The 26,377-nt window shown below is 43.9% G+C and overlaps 1 protein-coding gene across 1 annotated transcript in view; it reads right to left on the reverse strand.

Moving 5' to 3' along the window:
- The window catches only part of EFNB2 (ephrin B2), a 49,177-nt gene that overhangs the window by 8,101 nt on the left and 14,699 nt on the right, over nt 1-26,377 (reverse strand). Inside the window, exon 2 of the mRNA XM_040267296.1 lies at nt 15,654-15,937. Coding sequence (XP_040123230.1) covers nt 15,654-15,937 — 284 coding nt within the window. The remainder of the gene's footprint in view (nt 1-15,653; nt 15,938-26,377) is intronic.

Raw genomic sequence — 26,377 nt, forward strand, 5'->3', positions numbered from 1 at the left:
CAAGCCGGATCCCTAACCACTGGACCCTCATAGTAGTCTCCCTTCTCTAATTACCAAAGTCGTGCCTACTAACTCTATACTTTTAAAAGCACTGAAAAGGGGACAGACTTTCTGATAAAAATATACCCAAAGACATTCTGTTAATGGGCTGTTTGTTTCCCAAACAGCAGGGCAGCAGACAAATCTGGATAGGTGTGCATGGAAATATGTATGCTGTGGATAATTACCTGAGCTGGAAAACAAGGCCTGAGTTGACTCGTTTTTGTGTTCTCAAGTTACTGACTTTCACTTTCACTGTTTTCCTTAATAGCAGTGGCTGCCTCTTGTGTGTATAAATATCTCTTCGCTTATCTGAGTGCTTCTTTAAAGTCCGAGCTTACAATCATATCTTAGTCTTCTGTTCTTGCTGATACTGAGTCTGAGTTTCTCCTGGGAAACTGGACAAAAATTGCCATCATGATTTTTTTTTTTTAAGAGTAAAAAGTAGATAGTATCCTCTTATAGATGTCTGAGAAAATGCTTGGCAGATAAGTTAGAATAAATACCTAAGAAGCTTGCATGCTTTGGGGACTCTAAAAAATTTTTTTATTTTTTTCTTTCCATTTTCTGTCTTATTTCCCTTTTGTTTTTTCCAAACCTGGGCTTAAATTTCTAAGTATCTTTTCCTCCCAAAGGCCTAGAAGAGTATGGGTAAGTGTGAGCAGGCACTCTTTCTGAACAATATCAGAGCAGTACTATAATTGTCACTTGAGTTTTCTCAAAATTTAGGATATGTTTCTATACAGAAGAAATGGTGAAAAGCTGATGTCTTTGTCTGGCTGACAGTCTCAAAGGTTTAATTACTTAACCGAGTGGAATTCCCATCTTTTCTAATTGATACACACATGAATGCACCTCAGTGCAAAGTGCAGTGACTAAGTGTTTCTTGCTAAACCTTTACCATTGAGCTGACGAATGATAAAAATAAGATTTGAAGGTTGATACACAGAAGAGTAAGAAACAACCAGGTAAGGGGAAGGAATAGAGATTTATTTATTTTAACCTTGATGTAAAAAGATCAAAGATTCAGGTCTAAAAGTAAAAAATAAAGGAATACAAGAAAGGATAGCCAAGTCACAGCAGAGAACAGTCACTGGTGAATAACATTCAGAACTGCAGCTGCAGAGGCAGAAACTACAGCCGACTTACACTTTGTCAGTTTGGAAGCAGGAGGGGTGCCCGTAATTCAAGTGACTTTCCTTTTGATTTTAATTTATAGGTCAGTGCCTTTCCTATGCCGTGGGAGAAGACCGCTTTGCATCTCCAACTGTGGACGTTTTTTCATTCTTTGGGGAGGGGAAAAAAACAACCCTCAAGCCCTGGAGAGTCCCAGAAGGAAACCTGAAGATGCAGCTCTGGCTGAGCTCTTGAGGCCGAGGCCACTGCTGGGGTGGTGGCTGGGATGAGGGTGGAGGGGGCCCAGGAGCAGACTGTGACTGCGGAAGGGTCTTCTCTCCACTCTGGGCTCTGCATCCCTTCCCTCTAAGTCCACTTGGAAGTTGCAAAGTTACTAGAAGATATTGAAAATTTCATCCCTAATGTTTGTTTTAGCATCCCAATACTTGGGTGTTTAAAAGGGTGCGAAGTGGGGGGTGGGTGGGATGAATTAAGAGACTGGAATTGATACATATACCCTGTTGCTTATTTTTAACTTTTCATTTTGTATAGGAGTATAGCCGATTAACAATGTTGTGGTAGCTTCAGGTGAAGCGCGAAGGGACTCAGCCTTACAGGTATCCATTCTTCCCAAACTCACCTCCCATCCAGGCTGCCGCGCGCGTAACACTGAGCAGCGTTCCCTGAGCTGTACATATACGCTACTGACACTCCACTGTACAGCCCAGGGGACTCTGTACTCAAAGCTCTGTGGTGACCTAGATGGGAGGGAAATCCGAACAAGAGGGACATATGTCTATGTATCGCTGATTTACTTTGCTGTACGGTAGAAATTAACACAACGTTGTAAAGCAACTATACTCCAATAAAAACTTAAAAAAATAAATAAAAGGGGCTAAACTTTAAAATACAGTTAAGAGGGCCTGGCAGTCCAGTGGTTAGGACTTGGCATTCTCCTTGATGAGGCCCCGAGTTCAATCCCTGGTCAGTGAACTAAGATCCCACAAACCATGCAGCTCGGTCAAAAAAAAAAAAAAAATACAGTTATATGTTCCACCACGAAAGGATTTTTGCCCTGAGTTAGGAATGATGTAAGCTGTCTGGGAAAAAACCCTGTTTTAAGATGTGAGTACCAATGGAAACTTCAGAAGGTACACTTCACAGCAAGTTCAGTTATAAAATAACTCAAGAGTTACTTCAACTTATTTTATATTTAATCTCACAGTAAAAACTAATGTCTGTCTTCCTCACGACCTTCTTATCAAGGAATGTAGGGCTTGTGGTCCTAATCTAGAGGTGTCCCCTGCCCTCCCTCCACCCCCACCTTGAGAAACGGCACAGCTGAAAGTCTTCTGACCTGATGACACCTCATTATTGGCCATGAACTCTGAAATAAAGCCTCAAGATTAATATTCTGATTTCTGCTGCAACAGCTAGTCACCAACAAGCTTTAAAAAGCTTAGTGGCTGACTTTGAAATACAACAAGAAAGTGCTAATACTTGGGAGTAAAATCTACTTCTACTTCAGGAGACAGTTTTGCAATTATTCTTATTGTTGATTTGAATGTATTGGGAATTTTTAACTGGGAGAAGGTAAAAATAAATTGCTAACCTCATTCTACTTAATTTTTCTTTGCATCTCTCAACCAGCATCATCTAATGCCACCACAATCATAGTATGACTGTACTAAATGGATGAAATTGCATTTAATCATTTACAGAGAAAAAATAACATTGTTATATCTAAGCTTTTAGTGCCCAGACTTTCCCCCCAGCCCTTGACTCAGAGAAAAACTAGATTTTATCAAATCAAAAATTATCAGAAGAGTATCTCTATCTAGTTAGAAAGGAAGGTTCATAAAGATACATGGGCATTTTATAGCCTGCTTTTAAAAGCTTTTGCTTCTGGGATCTAATTGCACTGAGCAAGTGTATTGAAATCACTCGCTTGTTCCCCCAGGGCCTGATTTTAAGTGGGTGGAGATCATGGCTCAGCGGGGGAGGAGGGGAATACCCCCGAGTTCCTATTGCCTAAAAGTTCTCTTCACCTTTGAAAACTACTCCGTGAACCTCTGTACCTGCCCGTGTATTTGTACTCGGACTTAACTGCAGTTTCTCCCTAGCTGCAGGCAGGCAGCGTGCTGGTGATCTGAGTAAGAGAGGAGAACCAGTGGGCAAGGCATACTGCATTTCTGGCTGTGTTTTTGGACTGTGCCCACGGAGAGGAAGTCCTATCACATTTTAATGTGTCTTCACTTGCTGGTTATGGCTCTGCACCCGGGGGAGGGTGAGCTGGAGTCCTGGATCTCCCGTTTTTATTTCAGTCTTCCACCTCGGGTAACTGGATGGAGCATTAACAGCTGGCTGGGTGCCGACGTATACTTGGGTCCGTCCCATGCACAGAGAGGTCAGCACCAAGAAATTCTACAGAATGGGCACCTCCTGAGGAAGCCCATCCATCATTCTTAGGTTATGATGGAAAGAATGAAGCATCAAGATACCCTATGCAGGGCATTTCATGCTATTTTTTTATTTTCATGCCCGCACCTCTCAGCTTGTGGGATCTTAGTTCCTTGACCAGGGATCAAACCTTCGCCCCTGTGTTGGAGGCACAGAGTCTTAGCCACTGGACCGCCAGGGAAGTTCCTAGACCATTTTAAAATGTAGCTAACTGGGATGGGCTGGGATGGAGTCGGCGGGAGGAGGGGGTTGATGGACATCCCCAAAGCAAATCCTTTTCTCATCAGAGAGATGCAGCAAAGAGAGACAGATAATAAGCATACAGGGTCAGGAAAGGAGAGAGTTGGGTTTTCTAGTAAGAATAAAAACTCTGTGTCCATATAAAACTGCACAAGACATAATTTGCTCTTATTTTGTTATGAAACAAAGAGCATTTTGTGAAAATCCTCCATCCATCTCCCTGGCACTGTCCGCGTCCGCCGTGTCATCTGATGCTGGCCGTACTAAGTGTGGTTTCTTTGGGCAGCCCTTACACACACGGGGCTCCCGAAACTCAACTCAAGAACTGGAAGGACTTGAAGCCTATTACCCAGCACACTGAGGAACTAAAAAAAGCAAAACCAAGTGAGAAACTTGGAAAGTAAAGTGATCTCACTAAACTGCATGTGCCACATGGACAGGGTTACCGTCTCCTTCCAGAGGGTTGCTGTGTAAGTGGAAAACCAGGAGGCTGAGAAAAATGGAATTACTTAATATGAACACACAACCCGGGGAGCTAAGACCTACCTATTTCGCACCCTGACATGAATTCATATTCAAAACATATGATGCATATTCAAAATATATATTAAAGACACAGGGATTCAGTTTCTAGAACTCAATGTAGTTTAATGCCCTGGGTATCATAGTTATCCTCTAATATGCCAACTTCAAAGAGAAGTTCTAAACATGGAAATGCTAACAATCACTAAATGCCAAAAGGAACTTGCCCTTTGCTTTAATTAATAAAAACTCTTGAAACAAAAACATCTGTATAATGTGTCAAAAGGAGGATGAAAAAAAAAATCACTTCTAACTTCTTCTTTTTTATATGCTTTCCTCTGTGGTTTTATAGTTAAAGAAGTGGCGAATACACCACCATGGTTTTCCAAGGTCCTCACTATTTTTGCTTGGTGCAGTATCAAAAAAAAGTTCAGCATTAATTCAAATCCCAGAATGCCTGATCTTAGAGCGAAAGATTTATAGATACTTCTAAAAGTTTGGATTTGAAGGAAGAAAAATACAAAGGAAGAAACAGGGTGTGTGCATTTTTCACCCAAGGAAACATTGTTTCAGTTATGATGGGAAGAGTCACTTGAACTTAAACCCACATCATTCTGGCTGTGTTTTGACATTTTAAAGCAGTAAATCAGGCATTTGGAGGTAATAACTGGCTTAGCCCCAGTGACTCTATACAACACATTTAGTTTCTCCACTAGACAGAATGATTTGGAAAAATGAATTAAAAACCAAAGTCACAATTTAGCCTCTCCTCCCATATTAAACTACAAGTAAAGCTACAAGTAAAGATACCTACTTCTCAGGCAGCACTAGTGGTAAAGAACCTCCTGGGAATGCAGGAGACATGAGACGTGGGTTCGATCCCTGGGTCAGGAAGATCCCTTGGAGAAGGCAATGGCAGCCCACTCCAGTACTCTTGCCTGGGAAATCCCATGGACAGAGGAGCCTGGCAGGCTGCAGTCCATGGGGTCTCAAAGAGTCGGACACGACTGAAGCAACTTAGCATGCATGTAGCAACAGAGATATGGGGATCCAGTATAAATGAGTGCTCTTGAATAAAATGGTATAATTTTATTTTCCCAATTTTAAATGTTCACCGTGAACAGTGATAGGATATTCTACTGACAACTCAGTAATGAGAGTTTTGAAAAATGTAACAACCTTGAAACAGTTTAGTCAACTGCTTCTGCTTATGTGTTCACTAAAAGATTGTATGACATATTACTTTTCCAATATTACTCTTTTGGGAAAGAGGGGAGATGCAAAGATACCACTTAGAACTGAGTCTAAAGGCGCCAACATATGTTATTATATCTCCTACGTCATACGAGACTTGGACGTTGAGAGAATTCAGCCAATCGAGAGAACAGTAATAATCGAAAATAATAAATATGACCCTCAGAGCATAAGAGATTTCATCACAGCTTACTCATAAAACCCCTTCACCATGAGGAAGTATATTCAAAGTCCAAGGTGGGGACAGTCACTGAAGATGCTAAAAGCTGTAGTCACCTTTGATGAGACAGCCCTGAACAGTCACTGACTACACATAAAACCAGAGTGGAAAAAAATGGGAAAAGGAGAAGTGAGTGTGTCAGTGTGGGTACACATCACAGGTATATGTCGATGACAGAAATACCTCCCAGGCTCAGCGGCTGCTCTGACATTTCGCTAAGAAAGATCAAATAGTCCTGGAAATAAATCACCGGTCCCCTCTTTTTACAAGAGGCAGGCTTAAACACATGGGGTCCTTTATGAGTGGCTTACTTTATTTTCCTCAAAATATGGCTTGCAACACCGTGATTTCTTGATTTTTCATAAATTCTGTTGTGGGAAAACATTCCTTTCAGAGTCTAAAATTTTATTGGTACAAGTGATAATGATTTATGCAGGTAGGATCTCTCATTAGGCAAAACAAACATATCAAGATTTAAAAAAAAAAAGAAAAAGCTTTGCATCAAGTGTGCTTTAAGAGAGTGTCACAATGATTCAGAATTGAGAGAATGTGATCATTAACAGTAAAAGAACCTTCTACAGACGACTGTCAACCTTAATATGGGCCAAAATCTGCTTCAAAAGAGGAATCACATTTTAAAAATAGGGTGCCAACTGCCTGGTGGCCTAATGGCTAGTTAAGATTGCAAGTTTTCATTGCTATGGCTGCGGTTCAAAAAAAATTAGGGGGCCAGATGATCACGTCAATAGAATGACCAAACTCACATTAAAAAAAGAATGAGGTCAGAGTTCTAAAGATAAAACATAATGCCCTATTGTCTATATTAGCTTTACTTTGGCATTCTGATTTTCTTTTTTAATAAAAATGAGATTTCCAAGTCAAGAGAGAGTGATAACATCTAATAAAAACATTTTGGCCATGAAGAAGCGTGTGTATGGGCAAATTATTTCCAGCACACGATTTCTAGCCCACTCCTGAGTGTTTAACGGTCTTCATCATTAAAATATCTTTGTGGAGATGTGGAAACCTCTAGATAGCAAAGGGTCAGAGTAAAAAGTTCATGGTGGGGCGGGCACAGCCCACAAGCCTCCTGCTCGTCCCTAATCACAGGCAATGATATTAATGACCCAGTAATTGGGAGACCGCGGCACTGAAGTGGAAAACTTCCATCTGAGGCAGAGTTCATCTCTGGGTGGTAGGGCTTCACCAGAGACTGAATTAATGCTTGCTGACAGTTTAGAACATAACACTGCAGATGAGAAAATGCATGATAGCTCAGACGGACATGATGTTATTTGCTTTGACCGCCTAGAGGCCAGCAGGAACCCTGATAAAGTGCCCTGTCTGAATCTGCCCTACACGTGAACCTAATTCCATTCAGGGGACACGTCCTGGACTCCAAGAAGCCTCATTTTCCACATGTTTGTGTCAATAAAAGAACACCTGCAGCTCCTGGTTTAACATCAGGAACGATGAAACTGGGTTACTCCACCAAGGCAAAAAGCCGTTTGCAAAGCGGGACGGTCTTTAACGACACACAGCCTGGCTCCTCTGTGAAGAGATCAACTGTGCTCCTGCCAGAGGTTCTGCCTGCCCACCCACCCATCCACCCCTCCCTCCCTCCATCCACCCATCCATTCATCCATTCCTCCATCCACCCATCCATTCACCCATCCACCCCTCCCTCTCTCCCTCCATCCATCCACCCCTTGCTCCATCCATCCATCCACCCATCCATCCAGCCATTCCTCCATCCACCCATCCATTCCTCCACCCCTCCGTCCCTCCTCCATCCATCCATCCCTTGCTCCATCCACCCATCCTTCCATCCATTCCTCCATCCATCCCTCCATCCACACAAACTGTACGCTTGTACTTGGCTAAGAAAATCTGAAGTCTCTTATTACCTCTTTTGTACACTTGAGAGATTTTTTATTATTTTTCATCTTACTATTAGCCACTTCTCACTGACAGGCAAAGTACACTGAACCCTTGAACAACATGAGGGTTAGAGGCCCCAATCCCCAAGCAGTCGGGAATCTGAGTCTAGTTTACGGTGGGCCCTCCATACCCATGGTTCTTCCATATCCTCGAATTCAACCAACAGCAGATCCTAAGGTGCTGGAATAGTTACTACTGAAAAAATCTGCACGGAAGTGGATCCAACCAGTTCAATCCGTGCTGTTTAAGGGTCAACTGTACTTGATAAAACACAAAGCTCCGTCTTGCCGGAGAAATGGAATTGACTGATAGTAGCTCTAAAGAGAAAAATGAAAATTTGTAAGATCTGACAAATTGCCACTACAACCACTGTTAACCAATGGCCCTTTCTACTCTCCTACTGCTCTATAGCATTTTCGTACATCAATTTCAGGGCATATGATTGAAGTTAGCCATCACTGTGATCACGCTTAGTCACTCAGTTGTGTATGACTCTTAGGGACTTCATGGACTGTAGCCGCCAGGCTCCTCTGTCCGTGGGGATTCTCCAGGCAAAAATATGGAGTGGGTAGCCATTCCCTTCTCCAAGGATCTTCCCAACGCAGGGATGGAAGCCGGGTCTCCTGCACTGCAGGCAGATTCTTTACCATCTGAGCCACCAGGGAAGCCTGAGGGTAGTTATACATTTACACAACACAAGCTAGCACCTCTGGTCCAACACGTCTGATCCAAGCAGAGGTCTCTGGGTATCCGTGTGAGTACCCATACTTGGGCACCTCGGTATCCATGCCTGCTCCTGCCATGCATGCACTCTGTATGAATATATGCTGTCCCCGCTGCCACCATGTGACATGTGTGTCCCAGTATGTAGTGCGCTCTGGCTGTAGACTATCTTTCCTCTCCATCTGTACACAGGTATGTGACTGACAACCCCAAGGAGCACTGGCAGCATCTAATGATGCTGGTCTAAGGGTCTGAAAACCTTGGTCTCAGTTTTGCCCCTGACACTGCATGCCCGTGTGAACTGTACTAACCTACTCACACGTCCTAAGTTTCTGTTTTCTCACAGTGATAAAAATTCCTCTGTCACCTGTGTTTTGAGACTGCACAGTGACACAGAGTATGTGAGGCCATAACACTTTCTTGTAAGTGATCAAACACCCAGAGCCTGAGATTTCAATCTGTTAGGAACAAACCCAGGACTCTTAAGAATGATATAAATAAGTTCTTGCCAAGTAATCTTTTCATGTCTGTCTAATGCTTCCTGGCTATTTCTTGAAGTACTTTATTTTGCTTTAAATTTTGATTTTCATGATAAATATTTAAAGGCTATTAAGAAAGAAACGCGTCCTCATGCTTCCACAAAGTCTCCAGGACTGTTCAATTATTTACAAGTCTAAGTAAACTTTGCAAAAGCTATAAATACAGGTGCTAGGGAAATTAAGATGTAATTTATGAAACAGTAATGGCAGTTTTATTCTGAGCAACTCCTAAATATTTTTTTTTTCCAAGGAATTGCCTTCACGCCTCATGTACTCTTATTTCACATGAGAGGCTTTTAGTCTCTCCCCATTGCTTTAAGGACCAGAGTCATCTTGTCCGTTCATAGGTTATTTTGGGAAAAAGGAATGGTGCTCAGAGGACAATCTCTGTCTAGCTTTAAATAAGATAAGCTGTCACTACCGCCTAGGTGACGCCATTGAACATGAACAGAGTCTCAACCTACAATAGCCTAATCCTCCTAAACCCCAAGAGATACGGGATAAATACCCCAGTGGCCATGACTCCAACAGACCTGCAAACCAGGCATTTCCCACACAAGCTCCAGTGGAGCAGAAGTTGAGATTTTATTCCTGAAATTATAAAGGATTTAAGCTTTATTCATATTAAATTGAACGAAGAGTCTTACTGATGTACTCGGTAAGAGCACTTCCAATACGGTCATAAAAGGATTTTATGTTACGCTAAAAATAACAGAAAAGATGCTTCTCATGGTCAGACCAGTGAAAGGAAGTATGGTCTCAGTTGGTCTCAGTGACGAGACAACCCAGACGCCTACATTTTCTCTAGAAGAACATGGATACCACGTTGGGATGCTGTAAATGATCAATAAAAACACAGCATCTCCTTTGTGTAACAGGGAATAGAGAAACGGACCTGGCAAGGCTGGTGAGATGCTAAGTGGGAGATGATTATACGGGTAGAAGACTCCGCCCAGTCTGTCTCTTTTGGGTCTTACAGAGGATCTGCTAACAAGCTTGGGCAATTCCTCCGACAAAAAGATCCATAAATGCATGCTTCTCAGTAAGGAAAGCCCAAGGACAAAAGAACTTTTATAACACTCCAAGAAGACAAAAAAGAGGGAAGGTCTTATAATTAAGTTACGCAGCATTACTGAAACTTGTAAAGTCTCCGGAGTTTCATTTTGTGGATGGTTTTTCAAATAAACGACACTTTTGGAGGGCATCCTCCCCGCCTGCCAGCTCGCAGGAGCGCACAGGCTTGCCTTTAATCTCCTGCCTCTTGCATCCCTCCACCCCTGCCTCTCTCCAAAGAGACCCCCAGCTGTGCTTGCTCGGCTGCCATGGTAGGCACTTCACATACAGTGCCCCACTTCAAGGCACATCACCCCAGCTGACAGACAGGGGCCTGAGGCAGGGACTGGTTCAGTTCCTTGTTGAAGGGCATTCGAGAACCCAGCTATGCCTGACTCCAAGCTCCCAACTGGGTTTTCCCAGGTGGCTCAGTGGTCAAAAACCCGCCTGCCAAGGCAGGAGATGCAGGTTCAATCCCTGGATGGGGAGGAGCCCCCAGGAGAAGGAAATGGCAGCCCACTCCAGTATCCTTGCCTGGAGAACCCACAGACAGAGCAGCCTGGAGGACTACAGTCCACGAGGTCGTAAAGAGCCGATGAGCATTCTATGATGCAGCTAATCAATTCAGTTCAGTCGCTCAGTCGTGTCCAACTCTTTGCGACCCCATGGACGGCCGCACGCCAGTCTATGAAGCCAGCAGTGCTAAGTTAAAACTAAAAATGCATTTAATTCTTGAGTTTATACGCAAGGCAATTCTATGCCAGGTATCAGACATAAATCCCTACCCCAAAGTCGGATAAGTGACAGGCTCATACTGTCATGCTCTTGAACTTGATGATGTACCGTGAGGGCAATACAGCTTTTGCCACCTTTATCATGTAAATAACTTATCAACTAAAGCCCATAATCAACTGCAGAGACCACACATATATTCTAAAATAAATCTATGTGTAGAAGGACATCTGAAACCTCCCATAACAGTTTTGCTAGGGAAAGGGCTTAGAGTACATTCAGCATATTTTATTTTTTGTTTATGTATATATATATATATATTTAATCTTTTGGCCACACCACTCGGCAGGTAGGATCTTAGTTCCCTGACCAGAGATCAAACCTGCATCCCCTCCACTGGCAGCATGAAATCTAACCACTGGACCACCAGGGAAGTCTCTATTCAGTATAATTAGTGCCACTTACTACACTTACTCCCAGAAATAAGGAAACCAAAAACCAAAAAGAAAAACAAACAGGAAAAAAGAAAACATTCCACAAAACTACAGGAATGAAATCTGCTGTCCTGTTTTGATTCTTTAAGAATGGTGTTTCCTTATATTTGTGTGCAAACATTTTAATTTATTTTGCAATTTTGCTCAGAAGTGGAGCTTATGCCTAAAAAATAGCAAAGCTGACTGAGGAGCTTTCCAATTTTATATGCTCTGATAACATTTTAAAAAAAATTTGCTTTGGAGAATGAAACCCATGATGGGCCTATGAAATGGTGACTCATTCAAATTCATTCAGCGTTTCTCAAGGAAGACTTTCCCGAGGGGTGGCTTTCCGAAGGACCACTGTGAACACAGCAGGGTGGAGTTACAGAACAGCATTTAATCAATCAAACAATCGTTAGAAATGATGTCTTTTAAACTGTTCCACAAATCCACATCTTGGCTATGGACTTGCGGTAAAAGAACGTACCAACCACACAAGGGTAAGTTGGGAGGTGCCCTGAGCGGGTGGTGCTCTTCCTAACATCTGGGCTGTGGGCATGGTTCACTTAAAAATTATCCACACAAGGGCATTCATTGTCACCGTCTCTGACTCACAGGTTTTCGGTAGTGTGATGAAAACCTCTTTGCAGGTATTTTGCAAGATTTTACGCTGTGGCTGGCTGACCAACCCCAGGGACCTTCATGAGGGTTAATACGGCAAAAGGCCTCCACACCAAAATTGCTGATTCATTCAGCTCTGAATTATTAATTCCCCCTCTTTTTTTTTTTAACTTTTCAAATCCTTCAGCCATTTATTTATTCTTCTCTTCTCATGAATAACTATTGATAAAAAAAATAAAAACAAATACATAAATAACTCTTAAGCACCAACTATGCAGCCCATGCCGTGCTTAGGTCTAGAAATATCCTGGTTAACAAGCCCACAAAAGCTGAATCTCTGCTGTGGAAGGCAGAGATAATACAAAGTGAAAGTGTTAGTCGTTCAGCCGTGTCCGACTCTTTTCGACCCCATGGACTGTGGCCCACCAGGCTCCTCTGTCCATGGGATTTCCCAGGCAAGAATACTGGAGTGGGTTGCCATTCCCTTTTTCAGGGGATCTTCCCGAACCCAGAGATAGAATCCCAGTTTTCCGCATTGTAGGCAGACTCTTTACCATCTGAGTCACCAGGAAGGCCCCAGAGATAATGCAAGTGAGTTATTAAACGATTCCAAAGAAATCAGTGACAGTGACTCCCAATTTGATATTTGGAAGCAAGCAAATCCTTCTGGGTTATCACTTCTAAAAAGAAATTGGAACAGAATTGTAAAGTAAAAATTAAAAATAAATAAATAAATTTAAAAAAATAAATAAATAAATAAATAAAAAGAAATTGGAAGCCAAGCATAAACTGGACACAAATAAGGCTGAGGACACAGTTAGGAATGCTTGCCTAGTATTCACTGGAGTGTTTTTCTGAGACTGGGCTTCCTTTGACAAGGGGTCACTTCAGAACAGATAGTTACTTTATAAACTTTTTTTAAAAATGTAAAGACATGATTAAAAAAAAAAAAACCCTGTAGCTTATATAAAATGTTTGTCTTTGAGGCAATTAAGAATCAGAATGTAATGAAAAACAGATCAAACGCCTGCAATATCCTCACCTTTGGAAGATTTAAGATTAGGAGATTTTATTATGCAAATTAAGCCCAAGGTTAATGACTGACGCAGGTCACCTGAAAAAGTCAGTTCCCAACATGAGGAAAACCCGGATATATCACTTTGCCCCACACCAAAGCAAATAATCATCCAGGAGAAAAACTAATTAGGATGAACGTCTGTCACGTCCTTTCTTAGGAGAACTCAGCGGATACTTGGTAGGTTTAAAAATACATTCCCAATCAAAAGTTAATATTGACTTCTAAAACTTAAAAAAAATATGATGCCTGTATTATAAACCTGTAAATACTACAAATCAGTGTCTTTAAAGAGTTTAGAGTGGATCCTGTCCATTCAATTGGAGAAGAGCCACCCTGACAAGAGACGGTAGACCAGATGTACACATCCAACCATAAATGGCTTGGAACTGGAGATTTCCACCATTAGCCAGAATGAGAACAATAATAACAATAAAGGCCGTTTCCCACAGAAGACATCAAACTTCAAAGAAATAAAGTAAGTTTCTCATTAAGCTTAGGCAGCAGGACTAGAACCCAGGTCTCAGGGCTCCTGGCATCAGTTCACCTAGGGAATGACCCAACACCAATTCCAATTCAGTCCACTGGCAACTTGGACTATTCCTCTGGGGGTTATAAACAACTGCTCCCAAGTGTCACTTCTCTTCTTCCTACCCATGGAAAGAAACCAGGATACAGTAATGATGCTGACTGGACTAATACTCTTAGTTATGAAGGTGCCTACTGCTGCTGCTAAGTCGCTTCAGTCATGTCCGACTCTGTGCGACCCCATAGATGGCAGCCCACCAGGCTCTGCCGTCCCTGGGATTCTCCAGGCAAGAACACTGGAGTGGGTTGCCATTGCCTTCTCCAATGCATGAAAGTGAAGTCGCTCAGTTGTGTCCGACCCTCAGGGACTCCATGGTCTGCAGCCTTCCAGGCTCCTCCATCCATGGGATTTTCCAGGCAAGAGTACTGGAGTGGGGTGCCATTGCCTTCTTCGGAAGGTGTAGCCCGACAATGTATAGTACCTGAATTTAACTCCAAATCTTTGCATCCAGCTAGAAGGTGCCTATTAGCATTGTCAGGCTTCCCTGGTGGCTCAGAGGTAAAGAATCCACCTGCAGTACAGGAGACCCAGGTTCCATCCCTGGGTCAGGAAGATCCCTGGGAGAAAGAAGCGGCAACCCACTCCAATAGTCCTGCTTGGGAAATTCCACGGACAGAGGAGCCTGGAGAGCTATGGTTCATGGGGTTGCAAAAAAGTCAGACATGACTTAGTGACTAAACAACAACAAGAAATCTTATTTTAAAAAGTCTTTTTTTTTTTTTAAGACACTGTTGGACTTCCAGAAGCTTAAGATTTCCGTTTATTTTACCTAATGACTATTTTATATTTTCAAAGATTTCCCCCATATTTCATACATATTACCACCCCATCTGCTTGTCCCATCTCTCAGAAACACTTCCTTTCATTGTATGAGCACTCTGCTTTTAAATCTGTAATTCACCACTTTCCCTTTTTCTTTGTCACTTACTCTCCCTAAGCCACTCTCTGTGCATCACACTGGTTTAAAAATAGGTTTTCTGTTGCTGTGGCATTTCAGGTTCACAGCAAAGGACAAGGATTAGATGGTTATGACTGTCTTTGTTTTAATTACTAATGACTGTAATAAAAAAACAGAAAACAATACATTATTGAGTACTTAATACATAGTCAATGAATTGTTGATTTTACAGTTTCTCAAGAGCAGCCAAGAGAGTTTCAGTCTGATCCCCCAGAGACGGTCTCCCAGCAGACAGCAGCTTAGCGCCCCTGACAAACTGGAGCCCACCATGACGAGTGAGTGGTGACTCCCAAAGAAACCAAGGAAAAGGACTGCGCTGCTTGGCTGATGTGAACAGCTGTCCTAGGCACCCAGACTGGGCTCTGACATACCCTGGGCCTGGAACAACCCTAACTCCTGTACCTAGTAGGCGCATCCTGCCCCTCTGGATTTCACAGCCTCAGGAGTGAACAGCAGTAGCTCAGATAGAACCCAAAAGGTACACAGGATGTGTCAAATTAATTATATGGGGAGGAAAAAAAAGAAATTCATCAAACAAACCTAACTTTATTCTTAGTCTTCCAAATCTGGTTTCAGCCTGCCCGTGTATGACAGTGGTTGCCTGGAACTCCCATCCTTTGACCTACACGCTCCCTGAGGAATGGGTACCATTTTACCATCTTGCTCACTGCTGAACCCCCTAGCACTGATGCACAGTTTCCGGCACAGAGTGAATACTAAATGAATGGATGGATGGATGGATGGATGGATGAAGATAAAAGTCATCGCACAAGATTCACCTATCAAAATCTCACCAATGTTTCTTAAAAATGGTTTTGTCAGTAGAGATGCTGAGCATATTCAAATATATCCACTTATTTCAATGCTACAAAAATTCTAGGAGGCTCTTTCACTTTAGGTATTTATATTAATGAGTATTACTAATACAGGGTCCTTCATTCAATTAAGGCTTCTTTTAAAAAAAATGGACAATTTTCAGTAAAGATTCCCACCAAATTATTTGCCACAGTAATAATTTTAAGGAAACAAAAATGGATACAAACCTATTTAGCTTATCCTAATTTCTATAAAATAAGTGAATAGAATTATACTTACATATAATGTAATAATCTCTGTTCTTCTGAAATTCTAGACCCCAGAGGTTAGGGCTGAATTCTTGGAACTTGATAGTGAACTTTACATCTTGATCTGGTCTGGCACAGTTGAGAAGAGGGGTATTTTCCTTCTTAATAGTGCATCTGTCTGCTTGGTCTTTGTCCACCATATAAACTTTATAATATTCATACTGGCCAACAGTTTTAGAGTCCACCTTGGGGCAAATAATATCCAATTTGTCTCCTATCTGTGGGTATAGTACCAGTCCTTGTCCAGGTAGAAATCTAAAAGCATAAAAGAAAAGGTATCATTGAGTTTATTAAAAAAAAAAATTAACCGTGTTAATGATAATGACAATATAGTCAAACAACATCAAGAATTCCAAACTGCAATTTCATAGTTCCACACTTTTATTGATCAACAGTATTTGAGTTCACTTTGCTGACAACAGTCTGTATAGTCAAAGCTATAGCTTTTCCAGTAGTCATATATGGATGTGAGAGTTGGACCGCAAAGAAGGTTGAGTGCCGAAGAACTAATGCTTTCAAACTGTGGTGCTGGAGAAGGCTCTTGAGAGTCCTTTGGACTGCAAGGAGATCCAACCAGTCCATCCTAAAGGAAATCAACCCTGAATATCATTGAAAGGACTGATGCTGAAGCTCCAGTACTTAGGCCACCTGATGGGGAGAGCAGACTCATTGGAAAAGACCCTGATGCTGGGAAAGATTGAGGGCAGAAGGAGAAGGGGATGACAGAGGATGAGATGGTTGGAAGGCATCACTGGCTCAATGGACGTTGAGTTTGAATGAACTCGGGGAGATGGTGATGGACAGGGAGGCCTGGCGTGCACAGACAGCGGGACACCACTGAGCGACTGAACGACAACTCCCTGAGTTCAGATCAGCACGGGATGCATGTATTTAGGAACTAAGCTTTAAAGAAAAAAAAAAGAAACAGAAAGAAACCACACTCCTATCTTTACCCAGCAGGATCAAGTCACCCTGCCGACAGTCCTTTCCCACCCCCTCACTTGTAATATTTCAGTGCTCCTTTGTGTAACTTCACAATGCCTTTTCCTTGATGGTGACTCAGACCTTCCCACCTGTTTGTTATTTTTTAACCATCGGCAGCCTCCATTTATTGGGCATGCCACAGAGAGACCGCATCAATTCCAGGGAATGGTGGATGCAGTAAGACTTTGTTGTCCTGTTAGTTTCCATTTGCTGTTGATGCTAATTAACAGACAAGTTTCATCAAGAACGTTTCAAATTACTTATCATAATTAGTCACTCACAGATCCAACAATGGATCCTTTATTACCCTGAACAAAAGAAACGTCTTACAAACCCATAAAAAGTCAACCAGAAATAATTAGTTGGAGTATTGATTCAGCTGCAAGATGAAAAGTCCCCAGCTCAGGAGGACAGCATCTACTGTCCTGACCCCACAAACCATTTTCCCCCTCCCTTGAGATATATTTGCTTCAATTAATTCTTAGGTGCAGATCTTTAGAAGCCAAACTCCTGATACACTATCCCCACGATGCTTACTGCTAACAGCCTCCCTCCTCCCCGTTCTTTCTTCCCAGCTCTGCTGCTGAAAGATCTTTCCTATCGGGGAGCTCCTCTGAGAACCCAAAACAAGAACTTCTCAGTGAACATCGTTCTACAAGTGCTAACATTAAAAACACACTTAGGAAACCCATCTCGTTCCTTCCGAGGAAACCAAGCCTGCAGGCTCATTCAAGTATTAAAGTCTGAGAACAAAGCATCATGTCTGATCCATCGTTTACTGAACCAGGGAAGGCCATCAGCCATGATCATGAATGGGTTGTAATTCACTGAGAGAGAGAGAAAGACAGAGAGAGAAAGAGAGAGAGAGAGGGAGAAACCAGGAGGGATGGGGCGTCCCCAATTTCAAATCGATACTGAAAGAACAGGTGATGATGTGTGTTAATGAGCGGTATGAATTTTTCTGAAACGTGCATGAGGTTGATTATAAAGCATCACAGAACATAACAAAAACTAGATAGCAGATTTATGTGAAAAACCAATATTCTTTGTGGCAGGAAAAAAAAAAAAAAAGCAAGTTGCACACAATGGCTTGTCACTTTTCCCTGGAATGTGCCTTTCTACAATCCCAAAGAGAGGGTGGACTCCTTTCTTTCTTATATTGTCTTAACTGAGATTCCTAAAGCAGGGATATATGACACTTTTCTTCACTTAGGAAAGAAAGAACAGTGGATGAGAACCACCTGACTAAAATCTTTCCTTGAAGCGGAACTCAGAATGAATGACAAGTCTCAGACAACCATGCTGTGCACCCTTGAAGAATTCTCTAGAACTGTTGAAATGTAGATCACCACTGCACAGCCTCTCGGGGAACCTCTGGGCCATTTCTGCAGTTTTCTGGAGAGCTGCTGGGAAGACTGGACTCCTGGGGACCGCGGGCCTCTGACGCTCTCTCTCCGTCCCGAGGGTCAGTGGTCTCCATCTTTTGTGTGGCTAAAACCTGGCTCTGGCTTCTGGTGGACAGACTGAAGGGCAGAATCTGACTGTTTGAGGCTATTTTAGTCTTTTCTAAGTGATTCTGCCGTGGTTGGGAAGCGGGGCAAGGAGACTGACGGTCCATATAGATGAGATACAGTGAGTGTTAACGCTGCTCACCTTCCCGACACATCATTTGTCTCATGTCTTATCCCTGGACCTTCTTAGGAAATCTTCACTGCATCTGAGAACCAAGGGGGAACTCCTGCCTGGGGTTTCCCACCCCTCTCCAAACACCTCCTTCCCTAAACCTGCTCAGAGAGCAGCCGGCACAGCGTGGGCACCTGTGTTAGCTGGAGTGAAATCTGTAGCCTGGATGCCCGGACCTGCCTCCTTTCAGCTCTGACCTCCACGCTGAGCGACCTTCACCCTGGACCACCAGGCTCCGGACCTCAGGACCCTGAGACAGACGCACCCATGCTCTTGCCCATCCACTCAGTTCCTTTAAGACTTCGGGCCCATCCCCACCCGAAAGCCGTGTATCATCTCTGCACATCTCTGCGCTCTCCCACATCACGCCTACGTCTCGGGTTTGGCTCACCATGCTCTTCCTTCATTCAAGATGCTACCCAGATCCTGTTTCCCTCACGAAGATGATTTTTTCCTGCGTAACTGAAGACTCGCTGGTGGTTCCCTCTCGGCCCCCGTGAGCACCTCCTCGTGACTCTCTCTTCACTCACCAAATCCAAGTTCCAGTTTCTGCTGGAGCCGATGGGGTGAAGTCAAGGACAGAGGACATATGAACTGGCCTAGCTACAAGCATCTGCATGTTTCAGACCAGATTCTCAGAAGACACTGATTATATTGGCTGAGTCGCTTCAGTGGCGTCCGACTCTTTGCGATCCCATGTAGCCCGCCAGGCTCCTCTGTCCATGGGATTCTCTGGGCAAGAATACTGGAGTGGGTTGCCTTTTCCTTCTCCAGGGGATCTTCCTGACCCAGGGATTGAACCCTCATCCCTTACGTCTCCTGCATTGGCAAGGTGGTTGTTTACCACTACCAAAACCTGGGAAGAAAAGTACTGATCACACAAAAAGCTGAAATGGTCAATGACAGGGGAGCCATGTCTGGGGAGGAGTTAACCCAGGGGATGCTTTTTGAGAGGGAAAAATCTCAATTGCAATAAGCGTATTGGATGCACTCACAAAAAGTAAATCCTGATGAAACCCACTATTCCTAATGCTTGCAAAAGCATCGGTTCACTTTTCAGAAGGCACTGTGGCAAAAAGTCAGGCAAGGATTTGCTCCTTCACTCTGAAAAGTGGTTTCAAGGGTTCCTAAAAAAAAATTATGCCTTCTTTAAATCCACACAACAGGACCCGACACTTGAGCACTTTAGAGGTTGATTTTTTTAAACCTATACAGGTATATAGTAATAGATATACCAGCAATTAGCATACTCGTTTCTTTAATTGATGAGATTATGGTTTCTCAGTGGACAAATGATTTGGGCTGAATTTCCTGCACATGTTACCACTAAGTGCATCGAGCCCAGAAACTCCTTTGCCTCCCAGGAGACTTCACGGTTGTTGTTTTATTTAATTGAGATATAGTTGATTTATAATATTATATTACTTCTAGGGGGCACTACATTGTGATCCAAAACGTGTATGGTTCTACTCCATTTACAATTATTATGAAATATTGATTATAGTCCCTGTGCTGTACAATATACCCCTGTAGCTTATTTTATACACAGTGGCTTGTCGCTCTTAATTCTCTGCCCCTCCCACCCTCCTCTGCCCACCCCCCTCAATTAATAACCACTGGTTTGTTCTCCATATCTGCGAACTTTTCTTTTTGGTTACAATCACCAGTTTGTTTTTCAGATTCCACACATAAGGGATCACAAACTGTACCTGTCTCTGGCTTACTTACTAAGCAGGCAGGATACCCTTCAGGTCTATCCAAGCACCTTCACTGTCTCTAAGGCAATGTGGAGCAAGCAGAGTCAAGCAAGTGAGGGTAACAACCGAGGCAGCTACATCCCCATCAGAGACGCTACGATGACAGGAAAGGAGGACCCGGATGTCAGGACTTTACAGTCTGGCTTCCTGAGGGCAGGCAGCTCCCAGGCATGGCTGACTGAACACAGAACATCCAAGTGCTGACATCCGGCAGATGCTTAAAGGACCAGAGGCAGCTAAGGCACACACAATGAATTCGAGTCAGAGCTAGTGCCACGAACTAGCTGCAGATCGCAGGCACGGAAGGGATTCTGAAGAAAGGATGAGCTGGAGTCGGGATGGGGTTCGGGGAGGTGTGCGGGAGGGCGGTGGTGCCGAGAACCGAGCGGAACCACCCCAGCAGGATGCGTCTCTGGACAGTCAGGGGAACTGCAGGTGGAGTTCTGGATTCGTTCTCCCCAGAGTCATGGATATCAGCAGTTTTCTGCAACCCTTTCCTGGTTACAATGCAAAGCTGTGCGCCACCCCCAGAAGCGAGGCTGCTTTTGAGCACTGACTCTTCGGTAAGTGAGCACCAATCACAGCACCCTCCACCACAGTCTCCATTCGGTCCCCGCACAAGGACCTGACATGCAGACCAGATGAGGACACACGTGCCGCATGCGAGATGCGACAGGAAAAGCTCCCCCCACCCCCACCTGCCCTGCACACCTCTCAGCTCCGGCTGCACTGCCTTAAAGCGTAAATCAGGTTTGGGGAAATGCAGCTTTCTCTCAATTGAGCTTTTCATAGAAAAGCCACGCAGTTAAAGGCAAATCAAGAGAAAGAAAGTCAATCCACATGCATGCCTCTGCCCAGGCGTCAGAGACCAGGGTCCATAGCAAACTGATGGATCCATCTCCGTGTCCATCTCAGGCCGTGTCCAGCGAGCCAAGGACCAAAGGGTGAGGGAAAAACGGACCAGACATGCAACTTGTGTTTCCAATGTCATGTTATAGAGAGATCTGGACAGTTCGTGAGAATCACAGAATGTAGGTGGGAAGAAAATGGGGTGGATGTCCTGATAGTATCATTTCCGAATGGAAAACAATGTGTCCCATAGGTTAAAGCCGAGGCAGTGACCACAGAGTTCTATTTTTGAAGCCAGGTCACTTATATTTGCATTTTATCACCTCAAGATTGCTCAGAAATGTTAACAAGTCAGATTGCACAGCACATCTGTGCCCTGAACATTTGGTAATAGTAAGACAATTGTCTTATTGTTGACTTGGGAAAAAAAAAATTTTTTTTTTTTTAAAGAATAATTAGGGTGGGGACAACTGGCTAATTTTAAATTACTACACTGACTCTGCCTGTTGTTTAGTCGCTATGTTGTGTCTGACTCTTTCACGACCCCATGGACTGCAGCCTGCCAGGCTCCTCTGTCCATGGGACTTCCCAGACAGGAATACTGGGACCGAGCCGCCTTTTCCTTCTCTGGGGATCTTCCTGACCTGGGAATCTTCCCTACTCAGGGATCGAACCCTCGTCTCCTGCATTGGTCGGCGGATTCATTACACCAAGCTGCCAGGGAAGCCTAGTGACCCTACCTAGTGAATATCAAGTGCAGGTTTCCTTCTGTGTGATGAGATCATGTCCATTTCTGTAGCCAAAGAAGCCCAGGGGAAAATCCCCACGTTCGTAACCCATGCCACAGAGCTGAGGTTGTTGTTGTTCAACCACATCCAAACAGGGAAAAAAACAAAAGTGGTTAGAGGTCTTCGTCAAGAATATCTACTGGCTTTTGATGGAAAACAAAGAACAAAAAAGGCTCACACTGTCTCATAACCTACATAGGAGAGCAAACACAGTGGGTCAGATCCCCTTCGGGGCCAGGGGCTCAGAGTCAGAGCAAGTCTCCCTGCTGCCCTCCTGGGAGGGGGAGGCCCGTCTTCCTACCCATCAGGGGAGCTCGCGGTCAGGACAGCTGCCCAGAGTGTTGGAGCTGTGGTTCTGGGTCTCTCCCTGGAGGGCTTCCGTGGGAAGGCACAGGAGTGGGGTGAGCCGAGCAGAAACAGGGAACTCCTATGGTTTTCCAGTTTTTCCCAATGAATCATTCCCAAGCAAGACAATAAGATACGATGACTCTGAGCCAAACCCAGGGACAGTATAATGTGGAATAAAATGGAAACTCTGAGTAGGGTTTCTGAAGTTTCCCTGCCTGAAATTTATGATGATGGTGATTATTCTGGTCGCGCCACACAACTTGTGGGGTCCTAGCTCCCCAACCAGGGATCGAACCCCACTGCTGTGGAAGCACAATCTTAACCACTGGACCGCCCGGAAAGCCCCTGATATGAAATGCTTTGCTAGTAGGATCTGTTTTTATCTTCTGATTACCTATCAACCTGAATCCAAGTTTTTAAAAGTTATTCACCAAACTAGACTCTTAACACTTCCACGGGGAATACTCTGAATCAATCTAATAACCTAAATTAGACTTTAAGGTTTAATAATCTAAATTAGATCTCTAACAATCTCAATTAGATATCTCAACTCTATATTCATCACTGTGGAAACTTTTAAAATAATGCAACCATTATGTGACACAACATTTTTTTAAAATTTATTTTCTGGGAGTAGAGCTGATTAGCGTGTGTTGATTTCTGCTGCGCCCTCCTTCCCAGGTGGCTCAGGGGTAAAGAATCCACCCGCAGTGCAGGAAACGCAAGTTTGATCCCTGTGTTGGGAAGATTCCCCTGGAGAAGGAAATGGCAGCTGACTCCAGTGTTCTTGCCTAGAGAATCCCATGACAGGCTACAATCCATGGGGTTGCGAAGAGTCAGACGGACATCTAAACAACAACAATTCCTGCTGCGCAGCACAGGAATTCAGTGATACAAACACAATACATTCTTTTTCATATTTTTTCCATAAGGTTTGTCATAGGACATTGAATATAGTTCTCTGGTGACACAAATTTCCTTAATGTTTTAATCCACACTAGGATCCCATCCTTGTTTAAAAACCTGGCATAATGCATTTAAAGCCTAAACTTGCCACTTAGGAGTTTAGGGGTCACGACAGATCGGAGTATCACACGTTACCTTCTCCAGTCTGGACCCTTCTGTCAACTGGCATCACACTCCCAGGTTTCACAGGGTACATCAGATGGGGCAATGGTTGCCTCCCTGACATCCAAACCAGACCTGATGAAACAGCGAGGTCCACAGGAGCCAGGAGCTGAGACGCCCGGGGCTGGCTGGTTACAGGCCCACAGTTATTCTCTCCACCCCTCACAGACACCCCGTTTTCCTTGCTTCTCTTTTCTCTCCTTCCCACTCCTCCGTTCATGCCCCCATCATAACATATGCCCCTCGGGACAAACATGCAAGGACTTCTCACACTTTTCTTTGAGGTTGCCAAAAATACGTAGGTTGAACCTAGAAGGACAGTCAAATCACTGTGGCCCCCTTGATGCTCAAAGAGTCTGAAAATACTTGAAACAAGGAGCCCTTGCTCTCCTGAAGGCAACAGCACGTCGAGGCAGAGGACTGGAGAACACATCGAACTACCATAGTAATAAGGGCAAATTGATACGCTGCTGCCAAACGCAAAAACATCCCGCTGACCCAGAGCAGAAGAGATGGGAATGAAAGGATGTAGGCAAGAATGACCAGCTTCTGGGTCCAAACAAATAACCGGGTCAGGCAAACGCCCTCCAGACAGGCATAACCACCGAGCTTCTTGTTTTAAAGTGTGTCAGCTCCGACCCAGGGTCCTCTCTGGGTACTGTTGTACACATACAATTTCACATCTCCCTGAGTATCTAATATTTCCGCATACTTGTGGCAGGTATCATCTGACTGAGAACAGGAGCACGTCACTCATAAAACAGGACCCATGCAACCCTGCCAATGTGCAAACTGGGGGAAAGCGACCGACAGGTGACACCCTTCTACCTCTGGAACAAAATGCCGAGCCAAAGCAGTTTCCGCGTCTGAGTGAAGAGACCTGACTTTGCCACGTGTGTCTGTTAGTCACTCGGTCGTGTCCGACTCTTCACAACCCCGTGGACTATAGCCCATCAGGCTCCTCTGTGCGTGGGACTCTCCAGGCCAAGAATGCTGGAGAGGTTGTCATGCCCTCCCCCAGGGGACTTTCCCAGCCCAGGGATCCAGCCCAGGCCTCCTGCAGTGCGGGCAGATTCTTCAAAGCCTGAGGCACCTGGGAAGCCCATGTGTATGACTGATTTTATTTTTCCTTTCGCTTCAGAATTACATCATTAGATGCTCATGTGCACACGGCCATATTCAAAATGGACAGCCAACAAGGCCCTGCTGTGGAGCACAAGGAACTCTGCTCCCTGTCATGCGGCCGCCTGGGTGGGAGGGGAGTTTGGGGGAGAATGGATACACATATGTAACATATGTGTGGGTCAGCCCCTTCACTGTTCACCTAACACTATCACAACAGTGTTAACTGTTAATTGGGGTATGCCCCAACACAAAATAAAAAGACTGGAAAAACATGACATCATTAGGGTTTATGATTATTTAAGTAAATGGCTAAGTTCAGTTGAAAATACACACACACACACACGCATACACAGAGCGTGTTGCTCTGCTCATTTTGCTGACCAGACAGAAAACACAGACACCGACGGTCAAACACAGGGCCTTTATCTGAGGCTGCTTTGAGGTAGTGGATGGTGGACCTGGGGTGACTGTCGGCTGTCTGCGTTTTTTTCAGAATTCTCTGCGATAAACATCAAATGCTTTTGTAATCTGATTAGAACATTATGTGTCAAAGTCCAGTTTTCAAGAACAAACTACTGCATTCTGGAGCAGTCTGTCATGACTCCAGTTTAAAACAAGATGTTCAAGGCCTGTAGACGCTTACACTTTTGGGGGATGCATTTCCTGAGAACGCAACTAAAACTGATCTTCTCTGAACTGTGGTCTATTTAACGAAGCAGTTCTTGAGTCTAGAAAAGCCGTATGTAGTCACATACAAGTAGTTTATTCAAACAGATGACAACTATGGGATACAGTTTCTGCTTAATCATTCAACTGCACAGATCTGGGAGTTGGCTAACATTTCAGGCACGCTTGAGTCCCAGCTTTAGGAACAAGTTTTTATTACCCTAGCAGTTGGCACACCCCAAATCATACCACAGAATAGGCTCATTCACAAGCCAGAGTCTGTATTAAGTACACTCTGAGTTTACCATGTTTTGGAGAACATGCATTTTTCCCAGAAAATGCTTTTATTTGTAATTAAATGTCAGAGGCTGCAGGAAGAAGAGCAGCTGGTGTGTAAATCGCTGCCTCTGAAATTCTGAATCAGGACAAGCCCGCTACCGCCTTGTTCACCATGGCACACCTTCCTAACTCCCTCCTGAAAAAACGTGCTCAGTGCTAGCGATGAGCCCAAACCCTTAACCCTGTGGCCTCCCCATGCACTTGGGGCTTTGCAGAGGTGGAGCTAAAACAGTATTAACACAGCACCCCGAGATTCTTACCAGAGATGCTCAGTGCACTTGGGAACATAAATCCCTCCTCCCCCCAGAATGACTTAAACTCATGAGTTTGTGAATTTGATGGCACATTTCATAAACAGGCAGGATTTTCAGGCTTGCCTTACTTCCGTTTAATGCTAGATTGCTGCTATGGCTTAATACGATCAACTCCAAACGCCCCAAACAGAAGAGCTTGTCATAAATGAATAAAAGCAGGGCCCAAGAAAGACTTAGGCAATATCGACCATAAGAAATACTCGGGGAAACCATTGTGCTGTTTTTGTGGACAGCACTTTACTGCCCCCTTTTGCACTCTAATATCAGAACAAGTGTCTCACACTTACTCTGAAACCAGAGAGATATGGGGTGTCGCTATAGGGTGTCAGGCTGATACAGAATTAGGTTACCAGACCCCACCTTGGAGGAACAAGTAATTACCTTAAAACTTCACGTAAATGCACCACTCACTGTCTTCTCAGTGGCTTGAAAGCTCTAACAAATAAGGTAGTCACTGGAGGCTTTAATTGGCATTTGCAGCTTTTGATTCCAGTGTGTACGGGTGCTGGGACAACTGTCTGTTTTCACAGGTCTCCCTTCTTTCATACTTTTCTAGAAACAAATATCATCTGCAACATGAAACTGATTTATTCAAGGAAAAGAAAAGGTGTATAAAAACTGGCTCTACAATTTGGACCATTACAGCGGCCTTAATCCAAGAGCTGGTGGGGGGTAGGGAGGGGGTGGGGGTGGAGAGTACATCTCAAACTTCAC

Source organism: Oryx dammah, unplaced genomic scaffold (assembly GCF_014754425.2).
Source record: "Oryx dammah isolate SB20612 unplaced genomic scaffold, SCBI_Odam_1.1 HiC_scaffold_24, whole genome shotgun sequence".
Lineage (NCBI taxonomy): Eukaryota > Metazoa > Chordata > Mammalia > Artiodactyla > Bovidae > Oryx > Oryx dammah.